Source organism: Camponotus vicinus, unplaced genomic scaffold (assembly GCF_025532165.1).
Source record: "Camponotus vicinus isolate PSW18456_S1 unplaced genomic scaffold, iyCamVici1.0 SCAF_1, whole genome shotgun sequence".
Taxonomy (NCBI): Eukaryota; Metazoa; Arthropoda; class Insecta; order Hymenoptera; family Formicidae; genus Camponotus; species Camponotus vicinus.
The window spans coordinates 36,137,627-36,154,782 of record NW_028141945.1 but is presented as its reverse complement, the minus strand read 5'-3'; the positions used below and the strand labels follow the sequence as shown (position 1 = coordinate 36,154,782).

The window sequence follows — 17,156 nt, the reverse complement described above, 5'->3', positions numbered from 1 at the left end:
GAATCTTATATCTAAGATCTCTTAAATATGATCAAACTATTATATGTGCTGTAAAGCTATTTTTCCCATACACTTTATTAATTAATTTAACAGCACTCAGAGATATTAATTATAAATAGATGAGATACATTAACAGAAAAATAATAGATAGAAAACGATAAATAAATATATAATATAATAATAAAGATTGCAAATCGACTTATCGAAGAGATACTTACGCTTTCTTTTTCGTTTATCTTCACAGCATTTTCATTCACAACACTTTCTTTTATTCTTCTATAACGAATAAGAAAGACAATAAAATAAGCGTTAAACAAAGCTCAACAAAACGCATACGTTATCGAGTTAACGATTGAATGCGACAGCTGCAGCCAGAAGTGTACACTGTATGATAAAACAAGCTTCTGCGTGTTTCGGCTTATTCTTGCAGGCGACACCTATCGCTTTCCTCTTCTCTCCGATTTCTTAACAATTAGTACATGATTTTGACGTAACTTTTACTATGGCAACATTGTTTTTTATCACATAAGTAAAGTAATTTTTGTTAAACCGACACTCAAGCCATATTCTAAGGTGGGAAGAGTTAATTTTTACTATAGTATACAGTAAAAATTGACTTTGTATATATTTTTTATCTTTCTTTTCAATACTAACTTTTATCCAGCAAGTTTTGCTTTAAAACATAATAATTTCTATTATGAGAAAGTGTAAAAATTACGTTGCTTTCTTGTTTTTAAAATAATGACTATAGCATTTAAGCTTATAAATTCTCGATGGTCCACAGCTACTACCACATTATAGTAATCTTTGATATAAAATTTTCTCCGTGTATTGTCTGATACCTAAAAATATAATGCATAACTTTATCTGCTTCTCATATCTTTCCTTTTAAAAAATAAATAAAAAATGAAAAAATATATATCGCGTCGCCTCTATCTTTCTCTCTTTCGAGATATTCTATGAAAGATTAAACTCGTAACTAGAGCATTATTACTCAGCAATTATTTACGCGGTCATAAATAATTCCGCGTTCCTCTTCTATCTTAACTCGAGAACACATTGCAATACAAGAAGGTACTCGTGTCGACATCGGGTTTTTTTTTCTTTTTATTCCAGACCGAGCGCCTCTCCTTCAATCGGAAGCACGAGTCGATCGTTCGTTCGTTCGTTCGTTCGTTCGTTCGTGTATAACAAGGCTTCTTTTTTTTCGCCTGTCTGCACTCTCGCGATGTGATAGTTATAACGTTTTGCTTTTGTTTAAAACACCCATCAATCAACGCGCATTCAATTACGCAGAGTTCGAGCGCACTCTGGTCTCCCGATATATTTTTCGCGTCGGTTAAACGTCTGAATTGGAAAAAAAATGAAACTGACAGGGTCGGAGAATCCACGTGACGCGGGAAAAATGCGTGAGGAAACGTGCGGACTCTTATGTAGCCGTTTACTCGTAAACGATGACGTTGCTGCGCAAGCCTACCTCCGTCCGTATTGTATCATATATTTTCTACCCCTGTCGTGTGTGCCGCCTATCAATCAAATTATTCTCAAACATTGTCTCGGATTGCGCGAGTTACCTTTCGTGCAGGCAGGATACCCCGTCGTGTCGGTCAACCGTGATCCTCGATTGCTTACTTAGACACATACGGTTGATGTATGGGCAACGAGGCCGCCTCGGCTTTATAAGGGCTCGCGATCGATCGCGTAATTACGAAGTACAAATACGGAGCATCATCGGCCTTTCTCGTATTTCGACCGTGCATTAAACGGGGCCGAATATCTTCGGGCGCGTTTCTGCAGATAAGAGGATTGGCCTGTTCTCCTTTTACCCCTCCCGCATAATACGTATCTGCACGTTAGCAAGAAGGTACTCGTACGTAGGTGGGTACCAGTTATTACTGCAATAAATAGAGCTATTACAGCGCAACGCACGGAAAGTTCTCTCCGGGATACAGCCGAGTACGCTCACATCGCTGCTTACACAACATCCAACGGACACTTATGCGCCTTCGATTTTCCCAGGAAATATTTCGTAATTAATGTCTGCGACGTGCCTCCGTGGAAAAATGTCCAACAGAACAATTTGTCATTATTTTAACGGCATTCGTAATCTAGAGCTCGGCGTTATTTAAATGAAGACCCTTTTAAGTATTCTTCCAAACGTTTGCTTAAGTTGGACATTTCATTTTGATTGATTAGCGATTCTTTTCAAATAATTATGTGTGTGAATTTATTGAGAGTATATTCCTATTTATATACAATCGATTAATTGCATGAACGTTTGCTTAAGTTGGACATTTCATTTTGTTTGATTAGCGATTCTTCTCAAATAATTATGTGTGTGAATTTTTAAGAGTATATTCTTATTTATACACAATCGATTAATTGCTTGAAGAAATAAATAAAATGTGTCTCGCAGCTAAATTTTAACATGCTGCAGATATCATTACGATTCCATTGAACTATATAAATAAGCTTTCGAGTATTCTTTCAAACGTTTGCTTAAGTTGGACATTTCATTTTGTTTGATTAGCGATTCTTCTCAAATAATTATGTGTGTGAATTTATTGAGAGTATATTCCTATTTATATACAATCGATTAATTGCATGAACGTTTGCTTAAGTTGGACATTTCATTTTGTTTGATTAGCGATTCTTCTCAAATAATTATGTGTGTGAATTTTTAAGAGTATATTCTTATTTATACACAATCGATTAATTGCTTGAAGAAATAAATAAAATGTGTCTAGCAGCTAAATTTTAACACGCTGCAGATATCATTACAATTCCATTGAACTACATAAATAAGCAAATTGTTCGAAGTCGGGCAATTTGGTCGAACCCGACTGCCGATTTCGACCGATCTTAATCTGCCGGCCGCGCATTGAAATTCATGAGGCAAAATCACTCTCCAAATTTCCACGACCGGACTGACGGTAATTTGCAACAGCATAATGTTTTGCCAATTTATTATTGCGAACGTTGATCGATAAGTCGCCACGATTTCTAATTATTACACAATTCAAGGAAAACAGTGTTGCTCAACACTTTCAATAGTAGGTGCTTACTTAATCAATGAAATTTTGTAAATTATTTTTATATATTTTTAAAAAACTATATATTTTAAAATTAATGAGAGAGGATTCTGATTTTTCTTTCGCGAGCACATTCGCATTCTGCCCAAATACCACAATGAAACGCACGTATTCATGTACTGTGTATTTACTCAAGTACATTCATATGTAACGAAGCGGACGCTTACACATTCACGCTCGGTACCGACTCTCGGGTATGTTTTATGTATTCAATAGGGATTCTGGTTGGCTGACCGTCTGCCCTACATCTGTTCCCGTATGGAGAGGAAGCTAAGAGTGCCCTTACCACATCGACAGGAAGAAAAAGAACGAATGGCAGAAGAGTGCCCGAGTCCCCGAGTCTGTATCCATCTTATTTCGATCCCATTGATCCGACGATATAGACGGCCATCCAGGCCAAAGAACTCGTGAAGGAGAGATCGCCGGAGCATCGGTCCGCCTGCCAATTGTAAGAAAGCTTTCCGATCTCTCCTCGTAATTCTCGTATCCTCCCCTTTGCCTCGTGTCTGAATTTGAAAGAACCACATCGAGATCATAAAGAAATTTCGCGGCCCTTTTCCTCCGTGAAATATTTTACGCGGAACAGTATCCGAATAGTTACGAGTAAACTATGTAAAATTCAGCAAAGCTAAGGAAGAATTTTTGATCGAGTTAAGAAATTAACTTTTTAATTTCAAGGAAGGGAACTTGTATGTATTTTTATATGCGCAATAATTTATATTACATGTGGGCAGCACATAATACTTGGGAAAATATTTTTCTATCGTGACGAACGCGATGAAAATGCAAATTGCTTGTAAGAATGTAATTCTACGTTAGGTGGAGAAGTGGTTTTCCGATCCTTCGTGAAAAACATGGCATTATAATGAGCCGCGCAGACTTCCGCGTTACGGAAATCGTGTCGCGCGAAAAATTTCCGAGAGGGCTTCTTTCTCCGTACATGTGTAGTACGTGCTAATGACCCTTGGAATTTTTCTCGCGCGCACACGCGCGTGTGTTTCGTCTTTTATTAAAGCCGGCAAAGATGAAGAGTAGAAGAGATAGAGAGAGAGAAAGTACTGACTGACATGCCAGTGAGAATACATTTGGCAGTTTCTATCCGAGTTTATGGACTTTATCAAGTTTATATACGTGGTCACTACTCGCCATCCATCGACAATGCTTATGTCTTGAACTTCACCCGGCGATACCCACGAATATTTACTTAATCCGGCTTTCTGACGACGAAATGCTTCCCCCGCGAGTTACATATTTACATATTATCTATACATATTCAACGGATAATGGCTCGCGTGACTGGTGATAGCGACAGTATATGATTAAACCGGATAATATATTCCACATGCTACGCATATAACGTATTATATTTATAGTTACAAAGAATCTTCTTGCGTTCTTTACATCAAGCACAAATATACATTTCAAATTTTTCATTTCAATGTTACAGTATTTCTTCTTTTTTTTTTAAATCTGTTTCTTTCTATGACAGGATGAAAATGTTTGTCGTCACTAGAATATTGTCGAGGAAAGGATAGACGCGCCACTTGGTTGAAGTCACCGATCGTCTCGCTCTTTCTTCGCCCCTCGAAGTTTTACATTCCACTTCTCACCCCATCGAAAATTCCCAGTAGAGAAGGGTCTGCCACTTTTTCCATCTCGAGGACGCTTCACCTTGATCCAGGTAACCCCCGCGAAGAGTACCTCTGATCGATGGATTCGAATTCTCAACCACTACGACTCGCACGGCCGCCTCGAAGAGAGCTTAAGCTTCGCGTGCGACACTCGCGAAATTTACGATCTTTTCATTCCCTATATCCGTGGCATTTATTTCGAGCAACTTTGATGATCGGGATAGATATTTTTCGCTCGAACGTAAAACCACACGCCCATACACATATATACGCTCGTGATTAAATATTTTTCCCCTGAAACTGAGAATAAATGTTTTCCATTCGTCCAACTTTGCGATTTTACTTCTGATCATTACGGGATACTTAAGAGGGGGCAAAAAATTACAGCGGTGCCGAGAACAGAGAGAGTGAGAGGGAGAGAAAGAGACTTCTTTGCCCTGTAGAATTCCGCTTATGTTCCTAGTTTCGGAGAAGTTAGCGTAAACAGTTTTGCTAAATGGACCGTAACTCATCGAACGTGGACTTTCTGTATGGGATCTTGCAAAAAGTTCTTTAAGCCGCGCGCCCGTATAGTATATTGCATAACTTGAATTTTTGTATCCCGAGTACGGCGCCGTGAAGTTAACGTGGAACGCGCGGAACTTGCAGCCTCGAGAGTTTACACCGACAAAGTTCTATTTATCTGGATTTTCGCGAAAAAAACCTCACGGCTATAACATTTTTATGCGTTATACGCGTCAAGTAAACAGGATGTTTTCACATTCGAATTCGAAAACCCTATCAACTCTTAATCCAATGCATCATCAGAGATTAATAGAAAGGGAGATTGAGAGATTCGAGTTCATACATGCGCGATCAATTGCTTCGTCAATCCTTTATTTAATTCGCTATCCAGCCATCTCGCAAGAGAAGTCATACTTCGAATCCTTCGTTTCTAAAAGGAATTCGAAATGAAATAGACGAGAATCGTTCGAAGGGAATCTTTTACGGATAAAAGGACAGTCTTCGCAAAGAGGGACGAAACTTTTTCACGGTCGTACTATCGTGACAACGCAATAAAATCTCGCACTCCCGCATCGATTCGACCGATAATTGTTCCCGCGGACGGAACAAGGAGCTATTTTTTTACACGTCCGTTTGCATTTGCATCGCCGATGAAAAGATGTCATCGTCGAGTCTTAACGAGAGGAATGTCATTAGCAACGTAGCGTCATCACCAGTGGGGCAAACTTGCGATAAAGCGCGGTCGTTCTATCGATCCGTTGGAAATCGCGCCCCTAGAAACATCTCGGCTACTAAAACACCGCGCGGCGCGATAACGCCGTTTCTATTTTCTTCCGCTTTCTCGCCGCGATGCACTTGGTCTGATACGTATCCGGCGTTGGTGGTTTATCTTCGTTTCTTTTTCCCCGATTCCCTCGTGAAGACCTTAGGTTCGATGTTGCCGGCATGCGATCTAAAAATCGTCATTATTTAGCACTTGCCGCAATCTTAAACTCGTAGACACAAGTTACTGCTTTAATCGCGATCGTACCTTAATGTCCTATTTTTAATTCTCTTTGATAGGTAATTTGAAAAATTCCGCTTAATTTTATTCAGAATCGCTCTTGATAGTTTACTTTTTTGTACGAACAATCGATCATCCAAAATATAATTACGATATTGATTAGTATTAATTATCATTGTATTAATTATCATGTATAACGCTCTCTTGACGCACAGTCGGATTTAATATCCTCATTCGCAACGCGGATGCGCGAGGATGCAGTGTAGCCGATCCTCGGTGGAACGATCTAATTCCCGGCTGCATACGGAGCGAAGTACGTACGTATTGTTAACGCGAGAACGACACCGCAACCGCATATGTACACAGAAAGTGCGTTACGTACTTTGTGTACCTTAGCGGCGAGATCTACCGAGTCTCTTTCCCTCCCCCTCTCTCTCTGTCTTTCTCTCTTCTCCGTCTCTCTCTCTCTCTTCAATCCCTCAGGCTCATCACAGACTGCTTAATGAAAGCGGCGCGGTTAAGTGAACGCTGCTTTAAATGTTACCTCATCTACCTATCTGCTCTATCCTAGGATACGCTTTCTCACCGACATGTGAATACACTTGCGAATACTCGCGAGATCTCGGTAGACCAAATGGATTTTTATTTCCAGGCAGACTGTGTCGCTAGCGAGCTAAAAAGAAATGGATGTTATAATTTACCTTAAGAACTTACCCGAAGGAACTTCAATTCTTTATTCAGAAACACTAAATAAGTTGTAAATCAAATTTATTTCTTCCCCGTAGAGAGAGAGAGAGAGAGAAAGAGAGAGGAATTTATAATTCACGAATAAAGAAAGAGAGAGAGAGATTAGAGTTTATAATGTTCTAATACGTTTAATTCTGTCTTGGGAAAAAATTTTAAAAGTTTAAGAAATATTTACGCTTTAAGAAATATTCAATTAATTTATAAATCTTTTCGTCGTAATATTTATAATTACAGCTTTATAGACGGATGAAAAGTCTGTTGAATTGAGGCTGTCGATATCTCCTTTTCCGTCATTCGTAGCACGCCATAATATTATCAATCAGTCAAAGACGTCGACCCGGCTCTCGACCTTCGCATGAAAAATAAAAAGACCGTAAAAATAACCATTGCGTATCTCATAAAACGCTTCTGCTCGGAATCCTAAAGTCAGCAATCACGGGCACTCTTTCCGGAGCTTTTAAACGCGCGCACACGCGCTATCGAGACCAGCGCGAAATTCCAGTCTGTCTGCCCCTCTCTCTCTCTCTCTCTCTCTCTCTCTCTCTCTCTACTTGAATTATTTTCGAGGCGGAAACGACGTGTCGCGTCGGCGAAATTCGTGCGCATGTTGCATTTTGCATACAAGACGCTACTGTCACGATTCATTTCTCCAGATACCTTCCACATCGATCGCCATGAAATATGTATTTTAGTGATACTACAAATGCTTATATAAAATTATAGTATAGAAAGCTAATCAAATCACCTTTAATCCGATAAAGCTGTGCTCTTTTTATACGTTTTGGACGTAAATAACACGTTTAACTCGAAGCAAAGTTATTTGGTTATTTCTATGTAATTTTGCGGGTTCAGTGACAATAACAAACCTTCAAAAATAGAGGATTTAATTAATTAACGCGATTTAATTAATTAACGTGATATCCTCGAGAGGAAATTATAATCTGTCGAACCATTCGCTGATGCGTGGGTCGACAAAGTTGCAATTCTCTCTCGTCGCGGGATTATTATTATTCCTGGGACCGAACCATTCTGTTCAGTATCTATTTCCCGATGACAGTTTTGAGCATGCTAAACGATGTCACGGAGCGAAATATATTCCAATTTCGCCGGGGCTGTTTCCCGTAATGCAAGTAGTTAGTAGAAAGTTAATCCGCGGGGCGCACACTCGAGAATTTACTTCAGGTTCTGGTTTCTCCACGTTAACCATTTATCCTGCTTTAAGGAGAGGAGAGAAGAAGGAGGGAAGGGGAGGGAAAGTCCGCGGTTTAAGGGAAAGTGGATTACCGGAAGTCCCGGCACGACCGTCCCGTTCCGGTCCAATCTCGACTAAATTCGATCACGTGGCTATTCGCGGAACGGTAAGGGACGATTCAGCAGTTATGGCCTACCTTTTGGAAATGCCGGTTTTAATCATCTTTTTTTTTTCTCTGTCGCGGCTCAGAACCCGAAAAGAGAAGCGTCATTTGGCAGCGGCTGCTCGACGCTAAAAGCAGTAAAATAAAAATGAGTACTTTCGTTAGTACGAAACAAAAATGTTATACTCGTATACCGCGAGGAAGGGAAGGGCGGGGGTGGGCGAAGAGAGGGAGGGATGGTAACTTTATTCCGCCTCGGTAGCGAGACCGTCGAGAGAAAAATGGTTTATCGAAGTGCTGGAACATCCCGCACGATCGATATCGGACTCTTGTAAATCCGATCGCTTGGTTGCTCCTTCACGACGAAAAAGTCGGAAATAGAAAAATTGCCGTGTGAAATCCATTCGGTCTCATAGGTGCGACGCGCTGCATCTGTAAAGCCCCCGTAGAATCAAGCGTAGAATTCGCGAGACCACGTTGCCTTCCAATCATGTCCCCATTTATTTATTTACGCGAGCGTCTCGGAACGTTATACATTAAATCGTTTGAAATAATTTCATCTCTTATCTCTCCGAGAGTCAAAAATACACGAAATTGTCTGCGAATTTTATGTAACTGTGAGCGAAATTATGTTGCATCGTATATGTGCGCCGAGAAACACAGATGCGAATTGCACAGAAATGCTATGTGTATCTGCTTTGAATTATTCCTCCTTAAGTGCTTCCCGCACACTGCCGCGTTTATCTTGGTGCTATTTTAGTTAGTGCCTATTAATGCATATTTGGTATAAGTAAACTTTGTGTAATAAGGTGACGTAATCCGACTAAAACAGTCTTCGGTGTACACGTACTATGTGCTAAAATTTGCAACTAGCATTCCACAATATTATCATCATTTCAGTAATCATGGTTGATGCATCTCACATTATTATGATTGTGAATATTAAGCGAACAAAAAGAGAAAGAGTATGGGAGGATATTTTATATATAAATATTTTAATAAATTTGTAAATAAGACTTGAAATTTCTCAAACTCTTTTCTGTAAAAAGAACTTAAATTATTTATTTGAAATTATAAATGTAAACACATTTCTAAGAGTATCTTTTAGATATTTGTATTTTTAAAATGCAGACAACTTGAAAAGAGCAAACTACATAAGAATAAGTAAGTCGCAGGATGCTCTTCCTGTTTGTCGGACTTCTCACGTGAGCCTTATACGTCGGAGATCGAGACTTTTTCGGCTCATTTTAATGGCCAGGGGTGGAAAGTAGGTTTGAAGTGCTTCCCGCTATTAGTGGGAGGGCGATTAATGATTGGGCCGTGCGAACGGAACATCTGCTTGCAAAATGGCGGGCTTACCGTGGAAATCGCTTAATCCTATGTGTATCTTATCTGCTAAAGCGCTAACGTAGCAATCGCCTGCACCGCGATTTAAACGTACGTTAAAAATACTGAAATAGACGCGCGTATGCCGTAAACTTAACAGATATTCCTGTTCCCACCAAGTACATCGTTAATTCGGGGAATAGCGGCGTGCCTCTTTGTTCTCGCTCCAGAAAAAGAGAAGAAAATACAAAGATCCCTCTGCAGTGACTTTCAAACTCGGCACGAATCACTTTGAAAGATGCGCAAAGTGCACCGTTAATCCTAATCACGTCGTATAACCGACGTCTCCTCCGGCGCTTCAATTTTGATCCTGCCTAAACGCGGCCTGATTTGCACTGGCACGTATAAAGCACTGTGCGCACGTGGAAATGCAGAGCTTATGCACACACCGTGTTGTGTGAGCACGAAGGTGTTTGCACTTGCGTATAAACAGATGTGTGTACCCGCGCGCGGACGTGGAAATCGGTCCTGGTGAAATGACTTTGGGATACGTCGCGATTCCGTTCAAACGAAGCATCGGGTAATACATCCGACAGGACGCGAGAGATCGACTATCGATATCGCCGCCAAAATGGAATTTATTATCATAATCCGTCGGTCCAAATCCTCCCTCGATTTTATTTCTCGCCTCGGAGTTCCTGGAAGAATTTCCAGCGAAATTTAAAGGATACAGGGAAAGCGCTGCATCATGTGGCACGTACGCGGCGTGTGAGCAAATACTTAATCAGACGTATATCGCCGAAAGAGAAACGCTCCGGTTCCACGAGAGTGGACTTGTAATCGATGGTCTCGTCTAAGTGCATCACGGACGCACACTTGGAATACGATTGCGCGGGAGATTACTCCGAAGAGGATCATACCCGAGGATTGTTCGCAATAGGATTAATACGGCGTAACGATGCGGAATTCCGCGGACTGCATGCCAATTATACATCCGGCTTTATGATGCCATATGGTTAGCGCGGTTGTGCAGACGCAACGAAGCACGCTAATCTTATCCCGAATGCGCGACGTATTGACAGCCCATATCCGTGCAATCTTGTCGCATTGTGCATCGTTCGTATTCATCATTGCTCCAATTTCCAATAATCATTAACAAAAGGCAAACAGATATCGTTCAATTTTACAAATCTACGCTTTTCTGTGCAACTATTAAACCTTCTCCAGAAAAATGTTTGTGTATAATTGTATATAATTAATTAATTATAATAAGATGTATTTATATTATCATTTATATGTTATTACATCAAGATATTCCTTCATCTCGAATTATGTAAAATTATATTAGATTTTCTTTTCCGATTATATTCGATATTTTTACATAATTCGATATGGAGTTATAAATATTTTGATATAATTAATGCAAATAATAGTAATAAATAGATCTCTTTATATATAATTAGATCTACACAATTATATATAATTAGATATAAACTTTTTTTCCCCAGGTTGTTCTAATGCGATTCTGCATATATAGGTCAATTAATATTTTATTAGTTTTATCGATAATCGTTTTCTCATTGAAAAAAAAGAAATTAAATTTGCGGGAAAGGAGAAAAGATATTTTTGCTCTCTTTCTTAAAACGTATTATATCGAAAATTTTAATAAAAAAATAAAAATAGATACTAGACCACTGAAAAACATGAGCAAAATTAGATTCCATAAAGATTGCAATTTCTTGTTTTATACACCAGCAAAATTATATTCTGGAAAGATCGCAATTTCTTGTTTTATAGTCGGCAACATTTAATCAACATGACTTCTGACTACAGCCTAATGACTATAGCAATTGAACAGCTGTTCGGATATCCTTTGAGAACATAATCTTGCAGATGTATCGCGTCACCAATCGTAGCGGAAACGCGATAACAAGAGTGACTTTAATCCAAATGACGCGTTAAACAACCGACCCCGGACAACAGTCATCAATGCCGATGTCGTTAATGATCTCATCGATCCGAGGTTTATCTGAGCGGAACTCACAATGACTTGCAGCACGGTCGACTGGGTTATAAAGAAGAATAGAACCAGTTTTTGCGGGAATCCGGGTTAAAAACTCGATGGTACTCTGCATACGCGCGTGTCAAAAGGACGAAGGGCATGACTTTATGGATGACATTGAAACTTATCTATCGTAAACCTACAGTTTATGCAAATTGCGTAAAAGTAGCTGCGAAATGTAAACTCGGTGGCTTAAGCTCTCGTAACTTTTAAATAAGATTAAGGAATCTTCGAGGTGATTGCGATTTTACAAGCAACGAGCTTATTAGATTTCGTCGATTAGCGTTCCCGGCCTCGCGAGGAGTCGACGATCGGTTAATCCAGCGCCTGGTGTCCACTTAATTTTCCGTAAGACTCAACCTTACTGAGACTAATGAGTCTCGATGTACCCCCGCGCCGTATCCTTGTCTTCGAATCGCCCGCCCGTCGACACGCTCGAAAACACGATAATGAGAAGTTCGCGTGAGGCTTGATAATTAAGCTTCGCATCGAGTCACCGTGTGCCGGCTGGTAGAACAACAAGCGCATCCGGAAAGTCGAGCCGAGCCTCCTTTTTTTATTCGGGCCCCTTTTTATCCGGGCAACGGGCAAACTTCACGTATAATTCTAAAATTCTCACATAATTTCCCAGGGAAGGTTGCCGCGAGTCGCAAGTTTTCCTATCGACCGACATTACGGATGGGAAAATGCATTTCTCTAATCAACAGCCCTGCTGTTTTCGAATCGTTTAATAGCCACAAAAGTGCTAAACTGAATTTCGTCTCGTTACATCATTGTTTGACAGGTGCAGTGATACGAGGCTCTTTTTACATGGCACTCGTCGAAGAGTTCGATCCATCGGGACGGCGAGTTTCATTAATCATCTCTCGGACGCGGTTTGAGTCTCATTAGTGCGATATTTCTAATCGAATCGTATTATCCGATGACGGATCGGCGCCGGCGACAAACGGGACAGCTCCGATGGGACTCTGCGGGCGAAACGATATTTTCTTCCCTTGGCATAATAAGACGTCATCGTGAAAAAGTCTCGCAAATAAACGCAATCGTAGACTTTCCTCTCTCTCTTTCCTTCTCTTTTTATCGGGAGTGTTCTTTACACTATATATTTTATAATCTCTTATTCAATTTTAAGAGCAGCATGATTGATTTTGATGAATCGCGAGTTTTAACATACATAATTTTCAGCGAAATACGAGCGCGCGTTTGCACGTTGCATTCTGAGAGAAATGGCGTATATCGAGCTAAGTTTTGCTCCTTTCTATTTCATCGTAAAATATTGAACCCGTGCGACGACTCGACCCGTAGTACGACTCGACAATAAATGAGCCCGTAAAGTTTGAATACGAGCCCCGACAGCTCACGCCCGGTATGTCATACGATGTCAAGCCTAACCATTTCGTATCTCATTACGGGAATTACATTACAGGGGTCCGCGCCCGTATCTCGCACTGTCAAGCGTTGCTTTGGAAGTATATTATTGCCGTTTTGATGAGCACGAGCTTGTCACCGCGCGTTGCCATGCCAATGACAGCACAACACAAATATACAAACGGCGCGACTTTGAAGAATCGTATAATTGGTTGGATTACTTGACATTTCACTCGGTGCTACTGCGCGCCTTACGTCGATTAGTCGCTTAATTTTGCCGATGACACTCTTGTCGGCAGTATCAGACGCTTAACCAATTGCGGAAATGGTGGATATAAATGGTCACGCCAATCATACGGTAATTACAGCGCACGACAAACTCGAACGTCAGGGAGAGAGGGAGGAAGAGAGCGATATGAATTAATGACGGCAAAAAATAGCGCGATGTGCAGCCGAAAATAATCTCGAGCTCCTTTATTCGTAATCTTCGGAGCATTTTTCATCGAGCGCCTTTCCGTTTATTCTACGGAATACGGCCGCGATGGAAAAAAGGAAGGGGCATACGAAGCGTCGAGCAGGACAATAAAGACGATAACGTGGACGATGAGGAGGACAATGGGTTGAGAAAGAACGGACAGCGCAGCGCCGGATAATGGAAAGATCATTATTTTCGCGAACAAAGTCCGTCGTCGGGTCGCCGTGTCGCGACGACGACGTCATCGCCGTCGTCGACGTCGACATCGACGTCGTCGTCGTCGTCTTCACCTAAGCGCGAGCGCGAGCGCACTTTAATTAACACCTGCCCCAATTAGAGTGGCGCTACCAAAAGATTCCGGGGGCGTGCTTTGACTCTCCCTCCCTCACAACCTTTATGCGTGCCACAGTCTCGACTTCCACGTCTCGGTATCGCGTCTTATCGCGCTCGCGGCGGTTCCTTCCTGCCACTTGTTTCCCCGTGAATAAACGTCCGCGTAACAGTGACCCGGTTTCCGTCACAACGACACAATTTACTCGGGGACGCGCGCGCGTTTCGGCGAAATTACGGAAAAAGGACGATGCGATGTGCTCGAGGAGACGTAATGGAAGAAAGTAGGGTACAAACCGGGTAGGGACGCGAATCAAATGGAGCGTGCTCGATGTATATCTTTGAAACCGGTACCGACAACGTACTCGCAAAAGAGAGAGATAGGACGTAACAAACGCGTGGCATCTTGCTCGAGACTTTCATCGAGGCATCAGCCAGTTTCATCCGCGTTTTTATCGGATTTCGTCCGCATCTCCGCGCGAAAATAGACGCTCGCTCGATTTTACCGTGCATTTTACCCTACATACAATTTTACTCGCGCAAAACTTGGATAAAATTGTGGAAGAAGAGCACGTCGCGCGCGACTGTCCTATAAACGCGCCGTAATTTCAAAGCGCGTGGGTCGCGCGTCGATAATTTCTCGCGAAACGAGACCAGGACACATCATCTCTCTCTCTCTCTTTTATTTTCTCCCTCTCTCTCTTACACACACTCGTACACTTCTATCTTTCTCTTGAACCCGCGCTGCGCTTCCGTCGTTTCTTTCCCTTTTTGCGCCTCGATTTGTCAGGGGTATTAATCGCGAACGCGATAACGTCGTTGCTCGTGCTTCGTGCATGACAAACGACACCGATATGGCATGCCTGCACGAGCCGCCGCGCTGTTAAAACGGAAGAATGTATTTATTCTACGTGTTTCACGAGCTTTCTACAAATTAACTTTCCGCGGAAATGGATAGGCGAGGAAGAAACGGAGGGAGAGGAGAAGAAGGATAACGCAAAACGGTCGGCAGGGACGCAGGCCATGACGGAGGCGCGCAAAGTGCATCAAAAGTTTCGCGTCCCGCCGCGCGTTATCCAATTATCCCGGAATCACGTACGCTTCGTAACGCCCTCAATTATCCGACCCGGATAAAACGTCGCCCCGTCGACGGAAAAATTCTACGTACGCGAGGTGGCGATAACGAGGGAAAGGATGCGCGGAAATATTTATTTACAAAACGCCCCGACTGATTATTAAAGTCAGCGCGCTCGTTTACCTTATGTAGGGCGAATGCGTTTTAAATGCTTAACGGCGCGGTTACCTCGTCGACGACGTTATATTTCGCGAAACGCTCGTAACGATTCCTCTCTCGCAAATTAGAAAATCTCTCGCGTTCGAATGCATCGTATTTTTACCCGTCGCGACAAAGTGCTTGTCAATGTTTTTCTTTCGGCGACGCTCGTCGAGAAATAGACGAGAGAAACATCGACGAGAAACACATTTCCGCTATTGTTATCGAAAATATTATCAATCTATAGGAGCCATGCATTTCTTGTCATGGATTATATAACCGGTAGAGAAACTTTGCCTGTAACGGCCGTGGAATCGTGGGAAGAATTCCGGTAAACATGTTGCGAAGATATTCGCAGCAAGGGAGGAGAGCGGGTAGGAGGCGACATTGTATGCAGTCCGATGCACCTGCAGCTGCGTGTGACGCTTATATTTTACAAAACTTTTTTCTCCTCTTGTACCTGAGCCAGCCGAAATCCCCTTCGCACACACACACACATACACACACACACACACATTCCAGACACACACATACTTAAAAACCGTCGCCAGTTTTGCATGCAAACGATAGCGCGGACAAGTAGCTAGGGCGGATGCAACAACGAGGATATTTTCTTCTAGCTAACTTTCAAAGTACCGAGAATTGGAATCCCATACATCGCCTATCCTTAATAACGGAATTGCCGAGGGCGCAGTCGGAAAAGCCGGGAAATCGTTTAAGGGTAAATGACATTTTATTAATGGCCCTTTTGGGCCATGTATCTCGCACTGCCCGTAATTCCAGCCGCGAGTTCTCCCGCAGGAGAGACAGCAATTTAGCGCATCTGAAAGTTTCAGCGCGTCGCGAGACAAAAGAGAGACATCCGCGAAAACGAGAGAGAAAGAGAAAAATGGAACGGGACATGGATAAAAAAATGACTAATCGGCTCGCCAGAGAATTCTATGCTTTTTGCCGATTTTCGACAGTTTATCAGTCACATGCGAAGTTTATCTTTCTGCAGGTTATCGATATAACCCACGATGGGAGACGCCGACGATAAGGTTAACATCGTCTCAGCCAGGTCAATGCACCATGAAAAGCGTAGGACGATCCTTCGGATTGTATCTGAAAATGAGGTGAAGGGCCAGTGAACAAACAGGCCGATCGACTTTCGTCTGCTCCGATCGAGAAACGAGTAATCCCTCGGCGGTGTTTTCGACCTTGTCGAAAAAGTTGGTACACGGCCATCATTTATCCAATTGAACGGATTGTTTCAGAATTCTAATGTGTGTGTGTGTGTGATGATAAAAGAATATTTATTTATCTACATTGATATATAAATAATTTAACTGTTATTTGATAAAATAATCTTTTCCTCTTATTTAATAAAATATTATTTAATAAAATAATCTTTTCCTCTTATTATCTTGGATTAATATATAATACTTATTTATGCGAAATGACAAAGCGAGTAGCATTAGTTTTCCAAAGGTGCGCGAGTAAAGGAAGGTGTAAGCGAGGAGATAAGAAAGTCTTGTAGGAATGACGCGGATCAGTGGATCATATATATCTAGGAAAGTTGTATAATTTACCAAATGTCGTACGTTCTCTCTTTCTCTTTATCTTGTACTACAAATTACGTCAATGTTACATGAATTCGACGCGATACGAAAACTTACTTTCAAAGACGACGGCGGTTAATTTTGGCAAACGGATGTGAAAGCTTGGAACGATATTCGTCCAGATAACATCGAACGAAATCTTTCCATCGTAAATTATGCGAAACCTGACGGACGCCGAATTAAAATCTGTCTCGACAAACTTATAATACATTTATCTATTTGTAATATTTATTAGCGACAGAAAACAACCATCAAACATAATGCGAATGAAATTACGTGAAAACATCGAATCAACATCGCATCAATAATAAAATAGGGTATATGTACAATTTAAATATGTAATAACATATAATTATAAATGACATCGATGTAAACACACAGGAAATATC

The 17,156-nt window shown here is 41.4% G+C and overlaps 1 protein-coding gene and 1 long non-coding RNA gene across 9 annotated transcripts in view; both read left to right on the top strand.

Moving 5' to 3' along the window:
• Positions 1-4,638, top strand: part of LOC145964376 (unconventional myosin-IXb) — a 39,364-nt gene extending 34,726 nt beyond the window's left edge. For 6 of the 8 annotated variants that reach the window (XM_083087086.1, XM_083087062.1, XM_083087055.1 and 3 more), the window contains 2 exons: positions 3,309-3,540; positions 4,582-4,638. In XM_083087086.1, coding sequence (XP_082943212.1) covers positions 3,309-3,503 — 195 coding nt within the window. In that variant the 3' untranslated portion in view covers positions 3,504-3,540; positions 4,582-4,638. Of the gene's footprint in view, positions 1-3,308; positions 3,541-4,581 lie in introns of those variants that run through there. The other 2 variants (XM_083087106.1, XM_083087147.1) reach the window with 2 other exon arrangements.
• An 8,658-nt stretch (positions 4,639-13,296) lies between these two features.
• On the top strand, positions 13,297-16,450 carry LOC145959211 (uncharacterized). The gene is made up of 3 exons (XR_014434939.1): positions 13,297-13,446; positions 15,787-15,887; positions 16,167-16,450. It is a non-coding gene; the product is annotated as an uncharacterized LOC145959211 (long non-coding RNA).
• The last annotated feature ends 706 nt before the right edge of the window (positions 16,451-17,156 follow it).